The following is a 27352-nucleotide window of genomic DNA, read 5'->3' on the forward strand; positions in this document are numbered from 1 at the left end:
AGGCCGGGCGGCGGGGGGGCGGCGGCGCCCGTGGCCGCGCTCGCATTGGCGGAGGCGCCGGGAGGGGAGGGGGCAGGAAGCAAGGAGGGGGCAGCGCTCGGGAGGCCGGGGAGGCGGCGGCGGCACGGGGGGCGCTTCGCGAGGGGGGGCTTTCCGCGGGGTGCGCGGGGGGGCCCGGCGGCTGCGAGGGGCGGCCCGGCGCCGAGCCCGGGGAGCGGCCGGCCTACTTTCGCGGCGGGGGGGTGGGGGACGGCCCCCCCTCCCCTTCCTCCCCCCCCAGGGGTGAAAGTGCAAGAGGAAGTGCAGCCGCTGCCATCTTTCCTCCTCTGCAAACACACACACACACTCGCACGCACGCACGCACACCCGGGGAGGGAGGGAGCCCCCCCGCGCCGCGCCCGCCGCGCCGACGGCCGACAAGAGCCACCGGCCGAGCCTGCCGCCGCCGCCGCCGCCCGCCCCGCGCCGCCCGGGCCCGAGGAGGAGCCGCCCGGCGGGGCCTGCTGGCGCCCCCCCCCGCGCCGCCCTCGCTGCCGCCGCTCGGCCGGCCGGGCCTTTGTTCCTCCTCGCGGGCGCCGCCGCCGCCGCCGGCCTCGCGGAAGGGCGGGCGGAGGGACGGGCGCAGGGACGGGCGCGCGCGCGCTCCCCGCCGGGCCCGGGGCTGCTGGAGGGCGCGGGCGGCGCGCGGGCGGCCTCCTGACGGGCGCGCGCGCCGGCCCCTCGACGGGGGAGCGGGCGCGCGCCTCCTGCCGGCCGCCGCCGGGCATAGCAGGCAGGTAAGCGCGGCGCCGCGGCCGCCCCGATGGAGCGGGTGAGCGAGGCGGCCGCCGCCGCCAACAACAACAACCCGTGCGGCGCGTCCCCGCCGAGCTGCTACACCTACCAGGTGAGCCGCCACAGCGCCGACCTGCTGCACAGCCTGAACCAGCAGCGCAAGAACGGCGGGCGCTTCTGCGACGTGCTGCTGCGCGTGGGCGACGAGAGCTTCCCCGCGCACCGAGCCGTGCTGGCCGCCTGCAGCGAATACTTCGAGTCGGTCTTCAGCGCGCAGGGGCTGGGCGGCGAGGGCGGCGTGGCCGGGGCGCCGGAGGGGGGCGCCGGCGAGGCGGGGGGCGGCCCCGGCGGGGGTCCCGGCGGCGGCGGCGGCGGCGGGGCGCGCGAGCTGGAGATGCACACCATCAGCTCCAAGGTCTTCGGGGACATCCTGGACTTCGCCTACACGTCGCGCATCGTGGTGCGGCTGGAGAGCTTCCCCGAGCTGATGACGGCCGCCAAGTTCCTGCTGATGCGCTCGGTGATCGACATCTGCCAGGAGGTCATCAAGCAGTCCAACGTGCAGATCCTGGTGCCGCCCGCGGCCCGGCCCGACGTCATGCTCTTCCGCCCCGGCGCCGCTGCCGACCTGGGCTTCCCGCTGGACATGACCAACGGCGCCGGCCTGGCGCCCAACGGCAACGGGATCGCCGGCATGCCCGAGGACGAGGCCACGCGGGCCGTGCTCTCCGCCGCCGCCCAGGCCTCGCTGCCTGTGCTGCAGGGTGTGGACCGGCTGCCCATGGTGGCCGGGCCCCTCTCGCCGCCCCTGCTGGCCTCGCCCTTCCAGAGCGTAGGCGGCGCCGGCCCCTCGCTTGGCAGCAAGCGCGGCCGGGGGCGCCCCCGCAAGGCCAACCTGCTGGACTCGGTCATGTTCAGCGCCCCGGGGGGGTTGCGCGATGCCGGGATCCTGCCCTGCGGCCTTTGCGGGAAGGTCTTCACCGACGCCAACCGGCTCCGGCAGCACGAAGCCCAGCACGGGGTGACCAGCCTGCAGCTGGGCTACATCGACCTGCCTCCGCCGCGGCTGAGCGAGAACGGCATGCCCGGTCTGGATGACCCCGAGGCGCCCCGCAAGAGGAGCCGGACGAGGAAGCAGGTGGCCTGCGAGATCTGCGGCAAGATCTTCCGGGATGTTTACCACCTGAACCGACACAAGCTGTCGCACTCCGGCGAGAAGCCCTATTCGTGCCCGGTGTGCGGGCTGCGCTTCAAGAGGAAAGACCGCATGTCCTACCACGTCCGCTCCCACGACGGTTCGGTGGGGAAGCCTTACATTTGCCAGAGCTGTGGAAAAGGTTTCTCTAGGTAAGAGAGAGGCGCTGCTGGGTTCAGAGATGCTGAGATCCAGCCCCCCCCCCCAACCTGGCTCCCTCTGGGCACCCCACAGCCCCGGGGGTGGCAGGTTGAGGGAGAAAGGCAGGCAGTTGGAGGCCCAACCTCTGTCCCTCCCCCCCCCCGACATTCTCAGTAGGACACCTATCCACCCTCACCAGTAAGGCAGATTTTATCACCTCTTCAAGGAGGGGTGAAGCCATCCAGGTGTGCAGGGACCTGCTCTGCTTGGGGACCTCAGCTTGTGTCTCCTGGGCCCTTTTTTATGGCCTGTGTCCAGCCAGGCTTGTGGATTTTATGCTTTGGATTCTGTTCCTGGAGAGAGACTCTCCTGCCCCCCCCCCCCACAATGCCCCTTTTCAGAGGAGCCCCCAAAGCTCAGCCTGCTTCTGGCACCTGCACAAAAAGCCTTTGCCCTCTCCTCAAACGGTGCCTCTTCTTCAGTGAGTGGCTTCCACAGGGTTGCAGCCTAAAGAGGATTGCCCACAGTCCACTGCAGGGATGTCCAAACTTGGTGATTTTAAGACTTATGGACTTCAATTCCCAGAATTCCCGAGCCAGCTTTGGAATTCTGGGAGGCTTGGAATTTGGAGTCTTAAAGTTGCCAAGGTTGGACAGCTCTGGTTTACTGGGAAAAGGGGGGGATTGTCATTGCCACCAGTCCCCCCTAAAACAGGCCCCTGTCCTTCCTGTTTCTCTTTTTCCAAGGCTACTATTATGGTTTGCGCACATTGGCTCAAAGGTCACGTTTCCCAATGGATTCTCCTGAGTAAAAGTTTAGATTCAGATCTCTCTGCTAGGGGGAATCGTATTTTTACGGAAGAGTTCCTACTTTTAAATTACTGCTTGAAGGCTTGGGAGATTCCCAGGCCCTCTCAGCCCTGCTAAGGTAACGAGAGCAAATCCAGGCAAGAGGACCAGCCTGGCAGGACTGACTTTTGTTGGCGTCTAAAGGGAGAAAATGACTCTGGCCAAGTTCACATTTCAGACTGAGCCTAATCGGATTTGGGGCTTGCATGGCGTTACGCAGTCAACCAATCATAGTGCGATTTTCTTCCACTTCAGGTTGAGGGGTGGGCAGCAGGCCACAGCAGACCCTTTGCCCAATCCCCAGACAGCTCTGAGTCAGGACTGCTGACAAGTTAAGGGGTGGCCAAATCTAGGCAGTTGTGGATCTTTTAAAAATGTGGCTTTGGAGACCCTCTTTAATTAATGTCCTCCTCTCTTGCTTGATCTGAGCAGCTCACTTTGAACCAAAGTGAGCTACTCAGATCAAGCAAGAGAGGAGGACATTAATTAAAGAGGGTCTCCAAAGCCACAGTTCTTTGAGCGCCACCTGTCCAGACAGGGCAACAAAGCCCCCCATTCAGGACCCTCCCCTTTAGGGGCAAAAGAGCCTCGTTGAGCCTGGCAAGAGCCTTGTGTGCATCTGCCTAGGAGTGGGCAGTCAGAATCTGTGCCACAGCCCTGCTTGGCAGCCGGCGGCCTTAGGAACCTTTTCCAGGTGGCCCAGCCGCTGTGTTTCCTCCTGGCGTGCCTGGTCTGCCTTGGCACAGAGGAGCTTGAGGAAAGATGGCAACTGGGGCACCCTGTGACCCGCACATGCAAGGCTCCCCTTTCTGAAGAGTCCTCAGCATCTCAAAAAGTGCCTGGCAGCCCTCTGGCCTCAGTCTGAGGAGCTTCTCTTGCCAGGCCTCCCAACAGTCACAGAGATGGACGTCTTCTTCCTTTCCTGGCAGCCCCCCTGCCTCTGCGGAGCGAGGGGCCCCTTTTCCTTCCTTTGGCCAAATGAGCACGGCCTCTGGTGAGCCTGGATTTGGCCTGCTTTCCTCAGATGCGGCAGTGGCACTCCCAAGAGCTCGGTGGCAAGGGGCGTAGCCTGGCACGGGGCACTACTCTTGAGCCACCCATGTTGGAGAACCGAGGTGGGAGCAGCTCCGTGCCTTGTAGCCTGGCATCTTTGCAGCTCTCTGAAGAAAGGGAATGCTCGTTTTGGGCTGCTCAGTGTCCACAAGAAGGCTCTGGCATCGGCCTCCTTGGGGGCAGCGGTATAGATGAAAGTAAGTGCCACTGAGTTTAGCAAAGCTTCCACCCAGGTAAGTGGGCTGAGGGTTGCTGTCTTTAGAAGAAAGATGGAAGGGGGTAGTTGACGTTAGCCAGAGTACAGCAGCTCTGCTGAGGTGCCTACGGCAGTCCAGAAAATCCCACAAAATGTCAACCATGCTTCTTTTTTTAATCAGAAGTGGGTAGAATGTGTAGGAGGTTACCACATCTCTTGAGCTTTCCATATTGCACGATAGGCAGGGCTCGGGTGATTTTGGCCAGGGGTCTCCAAATTTGGCAACTTTAAGACTTGTGAACAACTCTGGCTAAGTTATACTGGCTGGGGAATTCTGGGAGTTGCAGTTCACAAGGCTTAAAATTGCCAGCTTTGGAGACCTCCGGTTTGGGCCTTTTTGCATGAGTCTACCTGAGATCTTGATGGTGAGATTCCTGCCTTTAATCTGAATGTTATTCTGCAGTGCCATGTGTGATCTTGCCTTGTGGCACACAGCACCTGAAGAGCTCACTGTGGGGAACACTGTTACGGCAGGGGTCTCCAACTTTGGTAATTTAATGACCATGCTGGGAGTTGAAGTCCACAAGTTTTAAAGTTGCCAAGGTTGAAGACTCCTGCTGCAAAAGTGTCTCCCACAGCGAGCTCTTCAGGTGTTACGTTCCATCAGGCAAGATCATACATCATGACCAAAGAATTTTGGACCTCGTGCTTTTGCACAAAGTCTGCCCCTTTATGGCAAGCACAAAGGGTCTTCTGGCCCAGTCTTGCAGCTCAAACTCAGAACAGGATGGGGTCTTCATCAGCTTTGAACATGAGGTGTAATTTAAGAAGCAAGAAGACCATGACAAGCAAAATCCTTGAAGATTTCCTGAACTTACAGAAGTGTTTCACCACCACCTTCCCCAAGGCGCTCTGAAGGTCTGTCTCCCAGCAGAAAGTGATCACACTCAGCTTTGATCATGTTGGTCCCAAGGAACTACAAGAGAGTAAGCTTCCACTGAAGAGAGGGAGATCTTCCTTTAAACCTGGTGACTAAAATTGCACTGTGTGAGAAAAATCCCAAACCCTACATACAGGCGATGGTTGTGAAATCTCATCCTAATAAGCGAAAACCCTTGGGGCTACTAGTCTCAGACTCGTTGGGCACCATCTGGCCACCATCCCTGGTTTTCCCAGGAACGTGTTTTCTGACTGAGATCTCCCAGAACCGTTTCTGCCTTGTGCCGGTGCATGAAAAGGAAGACCTGCTTGGTTTGGAGGCCACGGAGTCCAGGAATGGCTACTAGAAGGACCAAACGGCCTCCCCAGTACCAGGGCCGTAGCCCACCTGCCCTTGCCTCAGCTGAACTGCAAGCCCCATGGGTGAATTCCACTGAGCTGCATGCCGATGGCGGAGGACAGAAATGCCGGGGGGGGAGGGGGAGAGGATCATTTCTCTTGTTTGTGGTTGCGTTGCGTTGTGTTGCCTGCTGAATGGGATCTGCAAGCACTGAGTGGTCTGTTCAGGAGGCCATCCTATGCACACCTCCCTGCTGGTGTGTCCAGTTGATGTTGATGGGTGAACTCAGCGTCCAGCAGAAGGACATGGCCTGGCTAGTCTAGCCATGCATCAGATCCTGCAGGAGCAAATTGCCATAACCGAGTTCTGTTTCATTGAGTGACTCTCCAAGCCACACGATTCTCCATGCTGTTTATCTTCATGGAAGCATCCCAGAGAATTCCTCTATTTTATCCTACCTTCTGTCTGTTCTTCTGGATTCTGCAGTGGCATGAGGGCTTCTTCAGAGCGATGGCACTCAAGACCGTTTGCGGAAGATTTCAGATGTTAAACAATAATTATAGAGATGTATTTTAAATCACAAATGAAGGTGAATCGTGGTTTAGGTATTTAAAACCCTTCAAGGTGCCATTTGATGCTTAAACATACAAAGGATGGTCACTTATTAAATCTTAAATGGATAAAATGTGCGTAAACTTGCCTATGAGCTGTTAAAATAGCAACTTTTTTTAAGGTCCGGACAAAGAATTTTTTTTGGGGGGGGGAAATGCTTCCCTGAAGGTGGTGTGCAATCTCTGCACTTAGATGTAGAATTTATTTAACCTAGGGCCTAACGTGCATGGAGTTTCAACATATATTAGCATTTCACCTAGATTAAAAACAGTAAAATATGGATGTTAAAAAAACCTATGTTCAGATAACCAATTTCTAGATGTAGAAATAAACTGTACATACACCCAGAACCCCTCCTTGAGGGAGATGGGGGGGATCTAGGAACACAAACTACAAATAAACATAAATTAGAAAAGGGGTTCTAATGCGGAGGAGTTGGGTGAGGGGGGGGCTGGGGCCAGTTCTGCTGCAGAGATTCAGTCGCTGCTGTTGGCCTGGCAGATGATCAGCAGGGCTGTGTCCCAGCCGTCCGTTCTCCTGCCTGGATGAGAGTGGACCACACAAAGGCAGATGGGCTTTGTCCATGAGGTTGTCCTGCCTGATATTGAGGGGACCCGAGTTCTGTCAGGGACCCCGGGCTGGACCATTAGATTGTCACGTTGGTCTTTGGTCATGCAAGCCCAGCTCAGGTGGCCGAGAGGTCTCCTGTAGACCATTTCTGGCTGCAGCCCTGCCTGGAAGCCACTGGTGTCTTGGAAGCCTGTGCAGTTCCTGTTCACTCAGGGCGCGATGGCCTCCTTGCTCCTCAGTAGGTTGGCGGGTGGGCAGGATCTCTAACTGTGGTGCCTCCCCACCTCTGGAGCGCGGCGGTTGAACTTTGTGTCCAAGGAATAGGCTTGCAGACTGAGTCACGCTTGTACTTTTTTTTCTTTCCAAGGCCTGACCATCTGAATGGGCATATCAAGCAGGTGCACACCTCAGAGAGACCTCACAAATGTCAGGTAGGTATCCTGGGATGGGGCGGAGGTGTTCATAAGGATAAAACAAAGCATGCACTTGCAGTGGAGGTGGAGGCCCTGTGTGGCCGTTTCTTGCCGTAGAGTCCAGAGGCTGTTGGACCTCCTGGCCGCTTCCTGATGTTGTCTTTGGCTTCTCCAGCTGCCTTCTCCCGCCCCAGCCTTTACAACTTGGCTTTTCCCAGTTAGACACTCTTCCTTTGTCTCTTCTGCCTGTCCACCAAGAACTGGCCATAGTTTGAGGGCAGCGCTAACTAGCCCCTGAACACCATTTCTCAAATATCCCCCCCCCCAAAAAAAAAACAGCCTTCAGAGCATCACGTTGGGAGTCGGTTGCTTCTTCCTTGCTTTCTCTCGAGGCTTCTTGTGGCCGAAGCAGAACAGGAGCAGGCAAAGCATATGCAGAGTTTTCCTTCCGGAGGCCTAAACTTGTTTGCAATTGAAGTTTAAAGCACCGAGATAATCCACTGAAAGTAGAACTTTGTTGTACTTTTGATTTAATAGGATTTGAAGGGAAAAAACCTCCTTCCCCTTTGTGCTAAAACCAAAGCAATTTACAAACGGTGAAATTCTTGTCCAGCTGTCAGGATGCCCCAGGGCCTTACTGCAGCTGCAGGGGTCTTTTTTCTCTTGCCCACAATTGTGCAAACACCTCCCCCCCATTTCCAGCCTGGATCCTCTCAGGAGGGTGGGCTTCAGCGTTGCTGCTGCTGAGAATTTGGGAGAGGAAGGCACACATCGGCTGGGGAGGGAAGGCTGGTAGAGCCCCAGAACTCTGTTGGGATTAAAGGGGATTAAGCATCCTCTGAAAATGGGTTGCGTTTTGGGATTTGTTGGCAGAATTAATAATGCAGGTGGTCCTTGACTTATGACCATTTGTTTAACAATGGTCTGAAGTTGCAACAATCCTAAAAAAACGTGACTTATGCCCTGTCCTCAGAGTTAGGATGGTTGTACCACCCCCATGGTCATGTTATTGCAATTTGGGCGCTTGGCAACTGGCTTGGCATTTACAAGGGTTGCAGTGTCCTGTGCTCACATTATCACAATTTGTGACCTTCCAGGCTCCAGCAAAGTCAGCTGAGGAGGCAGCTTCACTTAATGACCATGGTAAAGAAACGGTCCTAAAATTGGTTCCAGTTACATGATGACCTTCTTAGCAACCACATTGCTGGTCCCAATTGTCATAAATTGAGGACAACCTGTAATAAATCCCAAACCAAGATTGGAAGGTCTACAAGCTGCAGGTTTGGGGGTCTCAAAAGAGCCTAAACAGAGTAAAGTTAGAAAAGGGGAAATTATTTTAAGCCGCTGTGGGGTTTGTAGCATATTCTGTTAGAAATGGGCTGTAGCCATCTGATGTCGCAGCCTCAGTCAGTCTTCTGGAATCAGCCAAGAATGAGGGAGAGAGGAAATCACCCCCAGCCACCCTGCCAATGGAAAATAGATAAATTCTTTTAATTTGGCTCCAAGGAGGTTGACAACATTAAATGTAAGCAGGGGGTTTTGGGGAGGAAATTGTCATGGGAATGGTCTGCAGATTTTTACTTGGTGGAAGTGGTGAACATTTCCCAGGAAGGGCAGTGGGCTTTTTGTGGATGGGGTTTGGCCTTGAAAGATGCTGAAGCTGGCATGAGTTGAGCTGGAGGACGCCCACCATCTTGCTTGTTTGGGGTGGGGGTGGGGGTGTCAGGGCTAGGCTCAGTTGGTGTTCCAGGTTAGCCGATTTCAGTGTTTCTAGGAATTGCCAATAATCACAACCAATGCATTAGACATAACTGGAAAAGCTATTCCTCGCCATTGTCATCAGCTGTAAATTCAGCGACGGCCAAGGGGTCTCTTGGTGCAGATCCGCTCTTTCGAGGAAGTCCGAAACAAGCTGAGCCACAATCCTAGCAGCATCTCCATCTTGTCTGGACTTATCCTCATTTTATTTGCCTTTGTTCAGCCCTGGCAGACTTTGGTAGCATCAGGAAAATCAGCTGCTTCCTTTCAGATGTGGGGAAGCAGGAACACAGCTGGGTCTCACCCCATTCAACTGGGACTCGGCCTTAGGGCTCCACTAGTCTCATGTAGATGTTCACAAATGCTGGAAACAAGGTGGTGGAGCGTCACAGAGCAAAATTAGGTAACAATTTCCGGTAGGGGTATCGTAACCCAACAGGAGAGATGGGCTGGTTTTAAAACACTGCCCCGGTCTCAAGACTGCCAGGGGGTTGAGGAGCAGGATACCGTGCTTGATGGGGCTGAAATCTTGGGAGGTCCAAGAACAGGTAGAGCTGAAGTCTCACCTTCAAATCCCAGCACAAGTTACCTGAGGGAGCAGCTGTGTGATCCTTCAGGTGCCCTGAAGCTATAGGGCCCCTGCATTCTTAGTCACTTAGCCAGAAATAGGATGTTTGGGATCAGCCATGAGATTCTCCAAGTAAAGGGAAGTTTTCTTAACAAGGCTCTTGTTGCCTGCTTTTGGCAGGGACCCTTTTTGGCTATTAGGCTATTGTGTGTGGATGCTCCATCACTGGAGGTTTCTAAGAAGAGACTGGACAGCATTTCAGCAATTTGCAGAAATGGACTTTGGAAAAAACTTTATAAATGTAATCAAAACAATTTATTGTAAACCAACAGCCAAAATCATTGTAAATGGGGATCATACAGAAAACTTCAATATTAAAAAGGGCACAAGACAGGGATGCCCACTATCTCCATTGCTATTTATACTAACATTGGAAGTACTGAATAGAAATATTAGACAAGATATAGAAATTAAAGGACTGGAGATAAAAGATGAAAAATATAAACTACAAGCATTTGCAGATGATTTGGTTTTTATATTGGAAGATCCATTGGCAACAAGCCCCAAACCTCTGGAGAAAATAGAAAAATCTGGAGAAGTGGCAGGGTTGACAATAAATAGAGAAAAGACTAAAGTGCTAACAAAGAATCTAACAAAAACAAAATCAACTAACAAAAAACAAATCTTCAAATAGTTAAAAAAGTTAAATATTTGGGAATTTATCTAACAACAAGATGTGTAACAATAAAAGAAGATAACTATGTAAGACTGCTAAAACAAATTAAATTGGATTTGGAAAGGTGGAAAACTTCCAACTTTCAATGTTGGGGAGAATAGCAACAGTGAAAATGAATATCTTACCAAAAATACTCTTTTTATTTCAAACGATTCCTGTAAGGCTGAGAAAAGCCTTTTTTGATGAACTAAATACAATAATATTGAATTTTATCTGGCAAGGAAGAAAAGCTAAAAGTAAAGTGAAAATGCTACAAGAAACAAAAGAAAGTGGAGGATTTGGACTGCTGACTGGAGGTTATACTACCAAGCAACTATTTTAGCATGGCTTAAAGAATGGATAATGCTTAGAGATAAAAGAGATAAAAGACCTAGAGGGGCATGACCTGCAGATTGGTTGGCATACCTTTCTATGGTATGGGAAGAATAAAATACATAGATACTTTCAAAACCATTTTATAAGGAATGCACTTCTTTCAGAATGGGGAAAAATAAAAGAAAAAAAATTATATTAAGATACCTGAATGGCTTTCAACAATGGAAGCTTTTGCTTACCCAAATTTAATTAACTACGATAAAGTTGTGACTTATAAAGTCACAACTTTGTGGACAATGAAGGAAAATTGAAAGACAGACAAGATTTACAAGGAGAAGGTATTGATTTAGTATGGTGGCCATATCTGCAAATTCAAATGAGATATGAAAAAGATGTTAAAACAAGGATTTTATAAAGAACAGACAATTTGATCAGATACTACTAAAAATACATGAAGTTGTTTAAGAAACTAGATTTATGTTAAATTTAAAGATGGAGGAAGAACAAGTAAAAGAAACGATAACATGGGCAAAGAACTTTGGATATAATATAGAATTAGAAGATTAGCAAAAGTTATGGGAAAGATATTAAATTAACTAAAGCAGCGGCATATAAAGAAAACTTACATAAAATGTTTTACATATGACACCAGTGAGATTAGCAAAAATGTTTAACAATACCTCAAATAACTGTTGGAAATGCAAACAAAGACCAGGTACTTATTATCATATCTGGTGAACATGCCCTAAAGCAAAAAGATTTGGGGTTAAAATATATTTATGGTTGGAGAAAATGTCTAAAAAACAAATAGACTTTAAACCAGAATTGTTTTTGTTAGGAATAATAGGAGCTAATTATGAGAAGGATTGCAGATATTTAATACTACACATACTAACGGCAGCAAGAATTGTATTTGCCCAACATTGGAAAAATGAAAACTTACCAGCTGAAGAAGTATTAAGAAAATTCTAGTGTGTGCAGAAATGGATAGATTGACTTTAGAGAGTAACGAAAAAGAAGACTCAGTGTACATGAGATAATTTGAGATAATTTTTACCAATGGCTAGAAAAATGAGTCAGAGAGAAAGGAATGTGATATGTACGTAATCTTGAATATATATTAGTAAGAAGAAGCCTACTGAGTGATTAATCAACATTGTTTTTGATAATCAACTATTATTTATTATTGTTAAACACATGAACCCAGAGATTATGCTGTTTGCCAAATATTGAGAATGTTATTTGGAAAAACCCCAATCCAAACCCTGACGCCACCTTATTCCTAACCCGATTAAAAACTAATAAAATCTATACAAAAAAGAAGAGACTGGACAGCCATTGGTCCAGAATGGTATAGGATCTCCTGCTTGAGCAAGGGTTGGACTAGAAGATCTCCAAGGCCCCTTCCAGCTCTGTTATTCTGTATTCTTTGCTCTGTTGATGAGCAAAGGATAAGCTCTCCTTACCAGACCCCCTTTTTGCCTCCCATCCAAATGTTGGGAGGCACCCCCCCCCCTCCAAGCGTCCTGCCTAGCTCATCAGCCGGCCCCTGTGACTTTGGAGAGCAGCCAAAGAAGCAAGGGTGGGCAACCTTGCCATGGTTGGCAGCGCCAGATGGGCTGGGTCTGCAGGTCGCTGGGTTGGGAAAGACCGAGATGGCCATGGATAGCCACGCCTGGGGAGTCTCACAGTGTGGCTGAGAGTTTGGCTGAATGATTGGTAAAAAATATATATTTGTGATATTCTTTTTTTTTTTGCTTCTTTGCTAGAATACCTTGTTCTGGTATGTGTAACAAGATATGCTAACAAATAATTAAGTTTGCTTCCTTTAAGAAGCAACAACGAAAAAAGAAATAATCTCAAGTTTGCTTCTCTTAAGAAGCGACAAATATATTAAACTGCCTGATGATATATTTTATGCCTGATAATCAGCACCTTAGGAAAGAAACGTAGCATCGCCATTAGGACTCGGTTCCCGTTCTGTCTGGGGACTGTCTTGATCTCAGGTCCAGCTGCAGTTTGATCCTCTTCTGCAGGAAAGATGCCACAGGACTGAAAAGTAGAGCCACAGCTTAGGAAAGTAGGCTTCCTTTAACAAGAGCTGAGATCGAAACAGAGATGTTTCCTGCTTGCTTTCCGTCCATCTGGCCGCTCCCTTGTTCAGAGGCCAAGCGGTTCCCAGAGCAGCTGGCTGTTGTGACTGATGGATGTGCGCAGATCACAGTCACAGTTCGGTCCTTTGAGCACAGCTGACTCGAGAGCAGAAGGTTCTTAGAGGGTCTGGTTCAGACATTGCAGCAAAACTGTTGTTTGGGGGGTAAACCTATCGAAGGGTGGAACCCCCAGAAGTGGCTAGAGAAATGGGGACCCAGTTGGCGGTCTTCTCCCTCTCGCTGCCCTCCGCCCGCACCTCTTCCCCTCTAGCCAACGGGGAGACTCGAGAGGGTGGGTTGTGAGGACTGATAGTCTCCCCCAGTGATGCTGATGTAGGAATTAGTCTTCATTTTCTAATCTCTCTTACTTCCTGCCTATTAGCAGGAAAATTCCAGCTTCCAGGGGATAAACTCAGAGACCTCTACATCCATAGAGCAGTTGAAACTTCAAGAGGTATTTCTTAAACACTGTTTATTATTTAAATATAAACACACTTCTCTTTGTTTACTATATTTGCCATGCTTGACAGGAAACTACTGGACCTTTTATTTATTTACCACTGTTGTTAACAACAGTGATCTCCTGTAATGCTTTTCTCTTCTTTAAAAGGCATTAACGTTTTATGGTTTATTTTAAATTTTCTGGGTCTTGCTTGATAGCTGACCTCTGCATTTTGGATCTTATATTTTGGCTTCTCTTAAAATTTTATTTTGACTGGGAATATGCTGTGATTTGGCATCAGGAGATATGAGCCAATCAAATGTTGTTTGAAGGACTAGTCACTGGGAATTTCTCTGGAAGGAGAGAGGGAAATAAGTGGGTGGGACTTACGCAGACCTCCCAAACCCTCCCAAGATCATGGTGGGGGAATTGCTCACAAGTGTAGGATAAGAGTCACCATGTTGGGGGGATGGGCAGCATATAAATTTAATACATAAATAAATAAAGCGATACTTTTTTCCCCTTTGCAAGTAGTTCGCAACATACTGTACTACCATTCGTTTGATGACTATTAGAAGTTAGGGCGGCACTGAAAAAGTGACTTATGACGGCTCCTGGCCCCCGCCACCATTGCTTCATCCCCCTGGTCACCTGCAACGAGCTTGCACTCACGATGGTTGCAGCATCCCTGGGTCACCTGATCTCCATTTGCGGCTTTGACAAGCCTGGGCAATAGGGAAGCCAGCAGGAAAGGTCACAAATCATGATCACATGATGCTTCGGTTAACAGTGGTGGTGATTTGCGTATGCAGAAAAAGTCGTCCCTGTGGTGCTTTTTTCACCAGGCAACTGGACTTCCTTGTTTTTCTTTGAAGACGTTTCGCTTCTCATCCAAGAAGTTTCTTCAGCTCTGACTGGATGAGAAGCGAAACATATTCAAAGAAAAACAAGGAAATCCAGTTACCTCGTGAAAAAAGCACCACAGGGATGATCTGGATGACTGAGAATCTCCGTAGACATGCAGACAAAGCTGTAAAATTGGATGCGGTCATTTGGTGACGGCATCATTTAGCAACTAATTTTCCCGTTCCGATTGTGGTTGTTAGTTGAGGATTTCCCGTATGGCCATGATGATAACTGTAATGCAGCTCTGCCACGTATAATTGATAGGCCTTTTTTAATGACCAACAGACTGGTAACTTTCCACTGGAATCACCGCCTTTTATTTTTCATGGGTGACATTGCTTGGCGTGGGAAGCCATCACGATGAGGAGGAGCAGCTTTCACATGCAAATCAAGAGAGATGCTTTTTTTTGGGGGGGACACCCCTATGCCCCCCTCTCAAAAGCCGTTTCTTCTTCAGATCTGAAGGGCTCCACTTCCATCTATTGTGAAACAGCACTTTTAATAGGTCCTGAGAACCCCCGGAATTTTTCCTGAGATCTCTTGATGTTTTCGCCTGTGTGCTTTTTGGCTCAGCGCCATGTCTTCCCTTCACTTACCTGAAAAGGGTGTCATCATTTAAAATCCCAGAATCCTTTCCTCGTGCAACATTAGCAGTCTAGGTTGCACCCACGTGTTGCAGACACAAATGCTATTAACAGGCCTCGGTTCTCCAGGAGCAGGGCAGCACCCTCAGCTGAGCGTCAGAAGATCCCAAGGCTTCCCTTTGAGGCTGGGCTACCAGCTTTGCTGCACAGCCCTCCCCCTTTGTGTCCTTGCATCGTGTGCCACAACATGAGCCTGGCTGGCAGTGCAGCTCCTCCAGGGGCAGAATTGTTTGCCCAACAAAGACCCCTAAAAGTTCTGGGAGACCTTTTGATTTGAAGAAGGGGATCTCGAGTGAGGAGGGTTGCTTCCCAGCCGGTCCTTTGGCCCCTCCAAGAACCCCTTGGATTGTTGAGGCCACCCTAGTTGGTGGAGTGAAAAGTCCTGAGCAAGTGCAAAGGGATCGCCACTGTGGCCACCCAAATGGGAACACGTTAGGTTATCCTTCCCTTCAAGTATACGTAGTTGTCTTCTTGGCAGCTTTATGGAAGAAATCAAGAAAGAGGAGGCCGTTGATCGTGTGCCTGTGGGAAATGATTTGGAGATGTTCCCTTCATGGCCAGCTGCTTCTTGGCTTCCCTAGCTGTGTCTTTACTCTCTGACCAGAAAAAGAAAAAAGTGGACCATGGAGTGACAATCTCTCGCTAGGGAGGGGCGCTCTCTGATGGGGCTTCGATTGAGTCAGCCGTGATGCAGCCGGATCTCATTGCTCAGACTTGGTTCTACTTGCTTAGGGCAGCCCTGGTCATCCTTTGACTCATAACAGTTGGGTGGTGGGTGAGTCTGCTGAGCTTGGACCCTGGAGCCTCCTGGGCAGATGAGGCAGAAACAGGGCTGTGGCATAGTTTGGGTTTGGGCATTGTGGGGCTGTGTGGGCCCAGCCAACTGCCTTGCTCAAAAACGTGTGGTCAAGCAACCCCAGCAGAACCTGGTCCCTTTCTGCCCCTGCCTGGCTAATGTCCCTTTGCTGCCGTCCACAGACCTGCAACGCTTCCTTTGCCACCCGGGACCGCCTGCGTTCTCATCTGGCTTGCCACGAAGACAAAGTTCCCTGCCAGGTCTGTGGGAAATACTTGCGGGCTGCATACATGGCGGATCATTTGAAGAAACACAGCGAAGGACCAAGCAATTTCTGCACCATCTGCAACAGAGGTAATGGATCTCCTGCTGCTGGCGTGGGGGTGGGGGCGTGGGGGGCTTGATTCAAGCTGATTGATGTCTCTGGAGGAGGAGGAAGAGGAGGAGGAAAGCAACTCTTCCATTTAGCAAAAGGATGTTCCTTTTGAGCTTGTTGTTTGTTAACTCTCAGGCACAAGAGAGCCCCAGGTTTGGCCCTGCACCCCCTCTTCCATTGCTGCAGCCCTGGTGCTTCTGAGCATTCCTTCCAGCCTTCCAGGCTCCAGGGGTCAAAGATTAAGTGTCTGGGTATAGAGTAGGGGCCACATATGCATGCTCTCTGAATCATCTCAAAAGAGGAGGACCTGGGCCTCTGCCAGTGGCTTCTCACTTTTTCTGGGTGAAGCTGCCCCCATTCTTCCAAGCAGAAACACAAGGAGGCCCAGAGCACAGCATTTCCAAGAAGGTGAAGGGGGCTGGCGTGGGGGAGAGGCACCCCACATTCCTCCCAGTGTGCAGGGCAAACAAGCCCTTCTGCCAAGGGAGGGCATAGCAGCAAAGTCCCTTCCCAGGTTTTGCAATGGACGGGTGTTTTGCTCTGCAAGGTGTGTCTTTCTCTTACTCAGAAAAGCATCCCTTGAGTCCTGAAGAATCTTTCCCCAGACCACATTGCAGCCTCAGGGCCATGACCTAAGTTTCTAAACATCCTTCCCCACCCTTTTTTTCCACGGGGAGTCCCTATGGTTTCAGTGAGCACGCGTAAGATTGCAGCCGTAGCCAAAAGAGAAATTATTAAGGACTAAAACTGTTTAATTCTTAAGATGGCTGGGTTTGGATGTCGCAAATAAAGACTGTGAGTGATATCAGCGGTATCAGCTGTGGGTAATATATCCCGGAAGGGCAAAATGATCTTTCTCCAAGAATCCTGCTCCATTTGTGGGGCTGTGATATGCAAGAAAAATAGAGATCTGTAGTTTAGTAGATCGAGGGAATGCTGTAGACATAGTATACCAGGAGATTAGGAAAATAGCCAGAAAGTCTCATAATTTTCTCCATAATAAAATGGCAATGCATGAACTGGACCATACTACTATGACATAGATAATTGTACTTAATGGATCCCCTTCAGTTGAGGGACATTTGGGATGGCCCTGTGCTTTTATCATTTATCATGGATTTGGATGGGAGAGCTTGCAAGTTTGTAGATGATGCAGAACTGGGAGGGATGGATAAAAGAAATCAAAGAGAACAATTCAAAAAGATCTATCCAGGGCATTCTAGTATCTAACGTGATCCTGCAGTGCGGTGCAGATTCTAAAAAAAAGCACATGGGATGTGTTAGCAGGATTAGAGAGCTAAGGCCGTGGGGCCTAGCTGCTCTCTTCTACCCAGTCTTGGTCAGATCCCACTTGAAGTATTGTCTCCAGTTCTGGGCACCCTGGCAAATTGGAACAGGTTCAGAGGGAGGCTACCAAGATGAGGGAAGGTCTGGAAATATCTGGAGGATTGTCACTTAGAGGAGTGAGTAGATTTTGTTCCCTCGGCAGGAAGACCAGAACCAGCTTGTTAAAACTACAGGGTAGGAGGTTAGACATCAGGAGGCTCCTCCTAAGTGTACAAACTATCATCCAGCGAGGCAGGCTGCTCTGTCAAGTGTGTGTTGTCCTTTTCTCCTTGCTGCAGGCTTTCACACAGAGACTGGATGGTTCTCTGTCAGAGATCCTGCACTGAAGCAGAGGATTGAAGTAGAAGACCAGGGAAATGAGGAGGGGGCAAAAACAGGAGTCCTGTGAGGGAAAAATGAAGGAATTGGGGATGATTAACCTTGAGGAAACATGCCAGAGAAGGAGAAGGACAGCAGTCTACTAAAAAGCAGAGGAAACCTTGCCATATTGTAGAGCTGATGCTGGGGAATTCTGGGAAGCTGATTGTGGCTGATTGCAGGAAGAGCTTCCTGGGCGTAAGACCCATTCAAGAGCAGAACTGGAGATTGGGGGGGGGGCATTCAGCCACCACTCTGAGTGAGGCTAGGCATCCTTGTCTTCAGATGCATCTTCTGGTTGGATTTGCTGATAGTGTTTGCTATTTGAGGTTAACTTGCAAGCAGCAAGATGGAAGTCCACCTGGGGAGGCGGCTGAGGCTGAGAAGGGAGGAAACGGTGGCTAAACTGGGGTTTCCGGACGCTGATCTGGGGTGGAAAAAGCTGCCCGGAGACACAAGCGACAGGGTGGGTTGCTTGGTGGACATGCAGAGACAGCACGTTGCTCATTTTCAATAGGGCCAGCCTCTTGCCCCTCTGGTTTTCTGGTTGAGGAAGGTTGAGGCTGGTACTTCGGGGTGCCCCCTTGGTGCCCTACCAGCTTGGACCCCCTCCTGTGGGCCAAACACCCCAAGGGACAACTGCAGAGCCACTTAGGTTGAGGAACAGGCTCCAGTCTAGGTGTTGCCCCTCTGGTCACCCCATTTCCCTCTGCTGTGCCTCTTCCAGCCCCCCCACGGATGAGTTGGCACCCCCTGCCACCCCCTGGTTGGGACAGGACCAGTCCAAAGACTGCCAAGTCCCCAGTCCAGCTTCCTTCAGCTGCTGTTCTACGCTTGGGCTGGATGGTCTCCTCTCCCCCCTCCCCCCCCCAGCTGGGCCCCTCCTGCTTTTGACTGAGCTTAACAGGCTTCCTGGGCAGAGATCCGATTTGGGGGAGGGGGTGTCTGGTTGTCCCACAGATGCTACTTTGCTCTCCTTCCCCAGCAGGAGAAAATGCCCCACCTCTGACCTCTGAAGGAGACTTTTGGCCAGAAACCTGGGGCAGATCTATTTCAGGAGCCAGGTGTGTTTGCCTTGCGAGTCACACCAGATTGTGTGTTTAGGGTAGCATCGCACAAAAAGCCTTTGCGTTCGAAGCCCAGTCAGAGCCGGCCCTTTCCTTCATAGCAGAGGGGGCCCTCCCGTGCCCGCCACCTTCACCCACTTGGATTCTGCCAAGGGGGCCCTGAGGGGATCCTGGCAGAGCTGGAGCCCAGCCACCTGCCCTGGGAAAAGGGGGAGGCTGCCAGTTATCTGGGCCTGGCAACCCTCAATTCCCCCATTTGCAAGCAACTTGCAATGGCTTCCCTCCATTTCAAGCTCAGGAATGCAGGAACACGGCAGTGGAGGACCTAAAACAGGCAAGTTGTGGTTAAAAACAAAAAACATTCAAATGCCCTGAAGTTGGGCCCACCCGGAGGTGTGACTGGCCTCACCCAACCCATTGGCAGCTCCGCAGCTCTCCCCTCGCATTCAGGAACACGTTTTGCAGGCACTCTTGCTGCTTCTGCAGGCCCAGAACGGGAGGGGAGCCTCCGGCATTCAGCCTTTCCCCTCCGGCTGCATCTGGACCGGTGGCTGGAGTTTCCTGGAGTTGCACGTTCCGGAGGGTGGGTTCAGGTCCGGCCTCTGCCACCCCCACGGCCCCGGCCCACCCACCCCCAGGGCAAGGCCAGGCTCTTGTCGCAGGTGCCCCCCAGGTGCCAGGGCTGCAGCTGCGTTGAGCGGGTACCAGGGCCTTCGCGGAGAAAACAGGTTTTCTTTCAGTGTGAGAAGCAACGGCTTATTTCTTTAAGTCGACGTACATTCACTTAGTGACCGAGGTTACAACGGCACTGGAAAAAAGTGACTGTTTTTCACACAAGTGTTGCAGGTCCCGTGATCAAAATTCAGGCCCTTGGCAACTGATTCATATTTGTGACGGTTGCCATGTCCCGGGTCATGGGATCCCCCTTTGCGACCTTCTGTCAATGGGGAAGCTGGATTCACTTAACAGCCTTATTACTATCTTAACAAGTGTGGTGATTCACTTAACAACCGTGGCAAGAAAGGTTGTAAAACGGGATAAAACTCACTTAACTGTCTCACTTAGCAATGTAAATTTTGGGCTCAATTTTGGCCGTAAGTCAAGGAGTATCTTTACTTGCTTGCTATATTTAGCACATCTGAAGGAGCGACATTTTGCACGGGCAGCGCAAAGGCATGTGAGGCTACTTTGAACCATAAAGCTTGCTCCACAAGCCACATTAAGCAGCCGGTCAGTTTTAAACAGGGGAAAAGCATCCGGAATATGGGACTGTCTGACATTTCTGTGGATAAGACGGTCCCATTAAACAGAAGAGCTTGGGGGCAAAGGGGTCCTGCGCACAGCACACACACAAAAACCCTGCCAGGAATTCCTCACCTGCAGCCGCCACAGCCATCTCAGGCCCCCTCCGGTGACAGATGTGCTGGGCTTTGTTCATTCCCGCTTGGCGGCCCAACACGCTGCTCTCCTTTTGGCCCAGCTTCTGTCCTGACCTTCATTCCGGGCTGATCCTCTCTTCGTTCTCCAGACGCCATCTTAGAAACCCAGAACGTTCCATTCGCCCCTACGCATTTCCTTCAGACTGTCCACGTCAATCTGGTTGACTCCCCACCACCACCACGGCGTAAATCTGGGCTCCTGAAGGAGAGAATGAAGGGGTTGTAGCGAGGGGTCCAGTCTTTCACCCCTAGATTCTCCAAGAGGACCCCAAAGTTCCAGAGGCAGGTGGGGGGGCTAGTGGTGTTTTTCTGAGTGAACAAGCACCTTCCCGCCAGGAGGCCCTCAACATGAGTCAGCTGGAAGACCGGCCAGAGCAAACCTTAAGCAGAGCAAGGTCCCCCAACCTCTCTCTGTCTGTCTCCTGGGGCCTCGCACAATTCTCCCCTTCCCTCCCCAGCGACAGCCCACTTGCATTGTGGCTTCACCGCTGGGAGCGCTTGGAAGCAGGTTTGCCAGCCACCGTGCAAGCTTCCTCCTGCCGCTGTTGGCCTCGAGGAATGACGTGGAAGGAAACCAGGATAGGGGATGGAACTGCAGTTCTCAGGGCAACTTAAAAGGAGAGGGGGGCACATTATTGGTGACCGGGCTCTCCGGTTTAAATCTCTTGCCCCCTTTCATCACCCAAACACACGTCCCCGTCACTTGCACATTCTGTATTGCCCCCCCTTCCCCCCTTCTTTCGTATAGGGCAGGAGTCCCCAACTGTGGCAACTTTTAAGACTTGTGCACTTCAACCCCCAGAATTCCCCAGCCTCCTTCCAGTGTCAAGCCCAGAAGTAGCCTTCACAGGCCTCTGAGGCAAGACATGGCTGCTCCATATGCAAGCCTCATCCATGTTTTAACGCTTCTCCACGGATACCGCCCATGGCTGCAACTATTCTGCTGGAGACCCCTGCTTAGCCCTCTTCATCTGCTTCCGAAACGATTTTACTCCTGTCTTAAGTTGCTCTACCTCTTTCTAAGGGCTGGTCTTGACCAGTTTCCACATTCATGGCCTTTATCTGGCACCATTATCGAACAGACCACAGGATAATCCAGTTTCTCCTGGGGCCCAGAGGCCTGTGAGCCTTTGGTCAAATAGCTAAAGGGAGGCCTGGTTAGCAAAATCATCAGGATGTGAACCGCTTCAGCAAAGGCATCCCCAACTATTGCTTCCAAGGCAAGCAGTTCCACTGCTTAATTGTCCTCACTGTTAGGAACTTTCTCCTTAATTCCGGGCTGCTTCTCTCTTTGGTCAGTTTCCAGCCACTGTTTCTAGTCCTGCCCTCTGGGGCTTTGGGGAATAATTTGACCCCCCTTTTCTTTATGATCCTCTTTCAATTTGCATCTTTGGCACCATTTTTCTACCTTGCCTTCAAAGTACAGCTAATCCTCAACTCACTACCATTTGTTTAGTGACCGTTCAAAGTTACGGTGCCACTGAAAAAAGTGACTTCTTGTGACTGGTTTTCCTGCTTATGACCATTGCCACCTCCCGTAGTCACACAATCCAAATTCGGCTGCTTGGCAACCGGCACGTATTCACAACGGCTGCCCTGTCCCAGGATCCTGCGACCTCAGTTGGTAAACTTTCCAGCCAGCTTCCAACAATCCAAGTCAATGGGGGAAGCCAGATTCATTTAACAACTGCAGGGATTCACTTAGTGACTGGCAAGAATAGTCGTAAAATGAGGCACAACTCAGTAACTGCTTTGCTTAGCAATGGAAATAGTGGGCTCCATTGTGGTCGTAAGTTGAGGACCGCCTGCAAAGGTGAGTTCTGAATCCGTTCCTTAAAAGAGGTCCAGCCCAAGCCAGAGTTTCTGCAGGGATCCTAGCACAGTGGAGCCTTTGCAGGCATGTCCCACCCCGTGGCCCTGAAACGGCAGCCGTCTGGAGGCTTTCTGTGCAGACACAGCTTTTCAGAGCCAGAAACCAGGGTAAAAACTACTAGGTAATACTGTCTTATTTAATCCGGAAGCCCTGCGGCTGGTGTGGGGGTTTCTGGTGCCCCGAAAGTTTTACCACAATCACTCTATCCGAAGTAACGTTGCGTGGCTTTCTCTCTCAGGAAAACAAGAGGGACTCTATTTTCTTGATCTTCTAAATGTAGGACTCGGCCTGGTTTTCTCCACTAACAAATAATTAAATATAAAGACCTGAGAATGGCATGTGAGCCTCTTGGCTCAGGGCAGTGTCCCTCAACCTTGGCAACTTTAAGATGGGTGGACTTCAACTCCAGCTTTGCTGGCTGGGGAATTCCAGGAATTGAAGTCCACCCATCTTAAAGTTGTTGGCATAGAGAAGAGACCCCCTGGAAGGCAGGAAATGCGAGCAAGACGTCACCAGAGTCCTCCGTTGATGGGAGTGGATGGGTGTAGGGCGACTCTTGTTTCCAAATACCACCTGGCTCTTCTTGGGGGGTCTAGTGGTGTTTGACCAACAGCCATCTGGAGAAGGTGGGGTCTTCTCCCTGCCATTCCCCACCTGACACCCCTGGTGTGTCAGGAGTTGCAGCTTTGCTGGTGGGGAATTCCGGATAAGTTGTCCTCCCTGTCTGGTGGGATTCAGGTTAGCAGAACTCCAGGAGATTTTTCCTCTGTTCTGCCAGAAGGCATCTCCTTGGTCTTGAGGTGTTGGCCAAAGTTTCTTTCTTTGGACTGTTCTGAACTGCCAACCAGACATTCAAGGTTCCCCCCAGAGCAGAGCAGACTTAAGTGTTTAAAGGTATTCCTGGCATGGGATTTTCTGGAAGGGACGCAGCTTTGAATGGATTCTAGAGTCCTGGCTTGTCTTGCCGCAGCATCTGCTGGGCCTGGAAGCTCTCTCTGAGCTTGGTTGTTTCCTTGCACTGATTTGCTTAACAACGGTGGCAGAAATGATTGTAAAATAGGGCAAAACTCACTTAACAACTGCTTTGCTTAGCAATGGTGATTTTGTGCTCCATTGTGGTCATAAGTGGTAATGAAAGTAACATCAGTGCTAACGTTGATGACGTTACCTAGTTGGGTCATGAAACGTCTGCAAGAAAACAACAGAGCTCAGAGAGCACCAGGGATCCTCATTTCAGCCCTGAGTACAAATATTCTCCTTTATTGGCTGCCCTCATCATTCCTGGGCAGTTTTCCCCCACCGGAGGGGCACAAAGGTTGCTGCCTCTTCCAAGACCCGTCGCGCCAGTCCTGGGAGTGGCCAGAGTGGTCCGAGGGGAGACAGGCAGAGGCGCCTCGGTGCTGGTGGCAGGATCTCATCTCCTTTTGTCTTGTTTAGGTTTCTCCTCTGCCTCCTACTTAAAGGTCCATGTTAAAACCCACCACGGTGTTCCCCTTCCCCAGGTCTCCAGGCACCCGGAGCCCATTCCGAATGGGGGAGCGGCGTTCCACAGCGTCAGGACCTATGGCATCAAAGGCAAGCGACCCCTCCCCCGTGATCTTGGTGTAGGACTCTGGCGGGGGGCGGGGGCGGCCAGGGGCCCTTCGCATGGCTGAGGACAGGACAGAGCAAAGGCCGCCCGGGGCACCCAGAGGCTCTGGGAAGGAAGGCCCCGCTGGGTTCTGGGGTACTGCTGTCTCTAAGTGTGTGTGTGGGGGGGTCCTGCCTCACTGTCACGCTGGAGAGACGCAGCTCAGCTGCTCCCATTCCTCAGTTCTCCCAGGGCTCGGGGCCATTCCCCAGAATTGTGTTCCACAGGTTTTGTTGCATGGAGAGCAGTTTTTGAAGCACGTCTTCCGATGTTCTCCTTCTGACCCTCAAATCAGTGTGTTCCTCACCGTGAGCCACTGACATTTTCCAGGCAAGGGAGGGTGTCTGCTCCCCACCTGTCCCAGAAGGGTAGCCAAGGAAGCTCAGGCTGCCTCCTGGATGGGTGAGGGGCTTCCTTCTCCCCCTCCTCCCTTCACGCGTGCTTCAGACCTCATGGCAAACCTTCCCAGGGTGGCAGGGAAATAGGAGAGCCCTCTGGGCAGGTGGGGAGGCTACTCAGCGTGAGGACAGCTTAGCCTTCGGATGGGCAGCTTGGTGGCCCCCAGAGAGGTGGTCAGCCGTGGATGTCCGGGAGGCGGTGCAGCTCCAGCTGATCTCATGTTGGTGTGCAGGGAGGCTCCTGGCTGCAGGTCCTGCTAGCAGTTGAAGGCAGTCATGCCCAGTGGGAGTGGGCATAAGGTCCTGGCTTCTGCAGGCTGAGAAGACGGTTGCATCATGCTTGGAGTGGCCATCGGAGCTTCCGGGCTTGGTTGCCCACCAGGGCTTTTATCCCGAGGGGGAGTGGACCTTCCTCCCCACCCCTTTGTCATGTTGTGGGTCTGCTGGGGGAATCTGGTTTTGCTTGCTGAGGAAAGCAGTTAGTAGTTGTTGCTTGAGGGACCCTCTTCTCCACTCTGTGCCTTCTCAACTGCCTCCCGGGTCCCCCACCTGGAGCGGGGCTCCAAATCATCTCTGGCCGTCATGGCGTCGCTACCCAACAGCCCCACCTGTTTTGAGGCTGATTGATGGCGTGGTGAGCTTTCATTCACATGTGATGTTTTCCTTTGGGTGCAAAAAATGTGCTCCTGAGCCAGCTCTGCCCTCAGGTACTGGACAGTCTTGCAGGACCCCTGCCCCCCACGTGGGGCACAGCAACGTAGGCTAGCCGCTTCCCAGTTGGGCCATGCCCATTCACCATGGTAAGCCCTAAGCCAGAGTTCACACAAGAGAGATGCTGCGTTCACACATCACGTGCTGTACCCAAAGAAATAGACTCCAGGAGACTCGACCGCATGGCCTGCTTCAGCCCCCGCATACGGAGAGGGTGGCCGGGATCCCAAACAGGCCAACTCCTGAGCCCAGACGGCTGGGTGGAGGAGCCATCAGCTTGGGCAGAGGGAAGCAAGCCTCCCGGCTGGGGGCCCACCCACGCCTTTCCTGACATGACAAAGGGATGCAGTTGTAGGCGGGAAGGGCTCTTAGGTCTGTTTCCTACTTTATGGGTTACAGAGGTGGGGGGGGAGTGGGTAGAGCCCAGAGGGTGGTCCGCCTTCTGCTGCATCTCTCGGTGTGATTGACTTCCAGCCAGAGAAGCGGCTGAGCTTTTGGGGGTCTGCATGCAACACCCCTCTGCAGCTTGCAGGTTCTCGCATAGGGCTTCTCCTCGTGGCTTGGCCTGGGATGCTGCACCTCTCTGGGAGACACCGGCTTCTCTGTGGTGACTTGGGGGGGTGTTCTTGTTTTCTGTTGCACTTCCACACCACGAACACATCCTCCTTGTCCATAAAGGTGCCAGCAGCTGGAGTGGCTAAGTCCAGGGGATGAGACCGTCACAAACGTTTTGAAACAGGGTGTGGGACGTTTTGTTGCACGTTGAGGACATTGCCACCTTGAAGGACAATAAGCCCAGGTTTGGAATTTGCCCTGGACTTGAATCGGGCCAGTTTAGCTGGCAGCCTCTTGGGGCCATTGTGTGTCCCTTGGGGCCTAATGCAGGGGTGCTCAACCTGAAGACTTGTGGACTTCAACTCTGTGCCGTCTGGGGAATTGTTGAAGTCCACAAGACCTAAACGTTGCCAAGGTTGGACATCCCTGGCCTAATGCTTTGCATTCGCTACTTAAGGTAGCTGTGGCTGCACTCGTCAGCTAGACTGCCCACTGCCTGGGATAGAAGAAACAGAAGGGGCGTCCCTGGGAAACGGGTGGCCACCGTCGGATTTGAAAACTGCTGTTTTCTCTCTCCTCCTAGAAGGCCAGAAATGCTCACATTCGGACCAGATTGAGAGCTCAGATTCCTACGGAGACCTCTCTGATGCCAGCGACCTCAAGACGCCCGAGAAGCAGAACGCCAACGGTTCCTTCTCCTGTGACATGGTGGTCGCCAAAAACAAATTGGAGTCAGAGGGGGATAGGAAGTACCCCTGTCCTGAATGTGGCAGCTTTTTCAGATCCAAGTCCTATCTCAACAAACACATACAGAAAGTTCACGTCCGCTCCTTGGGGGCCCCCTTAGGGGACTTGGCCTCTGCCTTGGGGTCCCCCTTCTCCCCCCAACAGAACATGTCTCTCCTGGAATCATTTGGGTTTCAGATTGTGCAGTCTGCGTTTGCCTCGTCTCTGGTGGATCCAGAAGCCGACCAGCAACCGATGGGGCCAGATGCAAAGTGAGGCCCTTGGCTCTTCAGAAGCAGCAGTCTGTGGTTTTTTTCCTCTATAGAAGATGGCCGTGAGATACCAGATGCAGTTTTAGAGTGGGGAGAGGTTGACTTAAATTCCTTTGAGGTGCCCACCCTTCTTCCCCTTTCTTTTCTCTCCAAACCCTTCCCCAGATGGAGACAGTTTTCAGCTGACCATCTGCAGAGTCCCTGCCTGAGGGTGGATATGTAGGGGATGGGGGACCTTGAGCAGAAGGCTGGCAGAGACCCGGCTGGGAGACCCCGTGAACAAAAGAGATGCCCCACAGCTGGATCCAGAGGTTGGAGATATCCCGCTTCATCTGGCAACAAGTCCAGCGCTCCGCTGCCCTTTGGCCTTTCTCTCTGCTCAGGATTCCCACGTTAGCCATCTTGTCTACTCATCCACACATCCCCCATGTTACCCGGTAGGTAGCATGATGGTTTCCGTGGAAGGGAAAATCCACGGGAGGCCGACTTCTCAAAGCCAGCCATGGTTTTCCTTTAAAGAAGACAGGGAAGTTGGCAAGAAGCAAAGAGATGCCACAGAGATTCCTGAGCTGACCAGAAGGCTGCCTCAGACAGACACACACACACACACACACACACACACACGGGCAGGGCATGGCAGCGCCTTCCCAGAGGACCCTGTGCAGGGACACCTCAGTCATGGTTGGCTTGTTTTTCTGATCCTCAACACTTGGCCATTGGTTTCCTGTCTCTCTCTCTTCTCTCTCCTCTCTTATAATTATGGTTATTATTATTATTACATTTATGATTTTAGGACCTGTTGTAGTGATTTGCTACTGAGATGCCTTCCAGGGCAATTATACAGAGAGCTCTTAAAGCAGCAGTCATGTTAGGATAGGATTCATTTTTTTTAGATGTATCATAATTAAAACCTTGCCTAGTTGATTGTTTTAAGTCTACGGGATAATATAGTTATGCAAAGTGAAAGAAAGTTGGGGGTGGGAGAAATAAGCTTAAACTTTAAAAGAAGGTAAGAGGGCACTCTTGGTTGGTTGATGCATAAAGACCCCCAGAAGTTTAACATTTTCAATTAGATGATAACGTTTTTTGTACCACCAACCTCCTGTGCAAATAGAGAGTTCACAGAGTGATTTCAAAGCAGAAAATAATTATTGGATTGGACTGCATTAAAGAAGTTAGAATGTTACTTTATAAACTTTCTT

At 51.4% G+C, this 27352-nt stretch overlaps 1 protein-coding gene across 11 annotated transcripts; it reads left to right on the top strand.

Moving 5' to 3' along the window:
- Positions 1–679: 679 nt before the first annotated feature.
- PATZ1 (POZ/BTB and AT hook containing zinc finger 1) lies at positions 680–27336 on the top strand. 11 transcript variants are annotated; one of them, XM_081338963.1, is made up of 7 exons: positions 680–2121; positions 7036–7099; positions 12994–13065; positions 15582–15753; positions 23361–23433; positions 25276–25396; positions 25736–25835. In XM_081338963.1, exons 1-6 carry the CDS (start codon positions 803–805, stop codon positions 25361–25363), a joined length of 1788 nt encoding a protein of 595 aa, XP_081195089.1. In that variant the 5' UTR covers positions 680–802; the 3' UTR covers positions 25364–25396; positions 25736–25835. The 11 variants fall into 11 exon arrangements, with proteins under 11 accessions (XP_081195089.1, XP_081195088.1, XP_081195092.1 ...); XM_081338962.1 differs by lacking the exon at positions 25276–25396 and having other exon boundaries at positions 23296–23433; positions 25736–27336; XM_081338966.1 differs by lacking the exon at positions 25276–25396 and having other exon boundaries at positions 23296–23433; positions 25739–27336.
- Positions 27337–27352: the final 16 nt, after the last annotated feature.

This window comes from Vipera berus, assembly GCF_964194415.1.
Source record: "Vipera berus genome assembly, chromosome: 14".
In the NCBI taxonomy this organism is placed as follows: Eukaryota; Metazoa; Chordata; class Lepidosauria; order Squamata; family Viperidae; genus Vipera; species Vipera berus.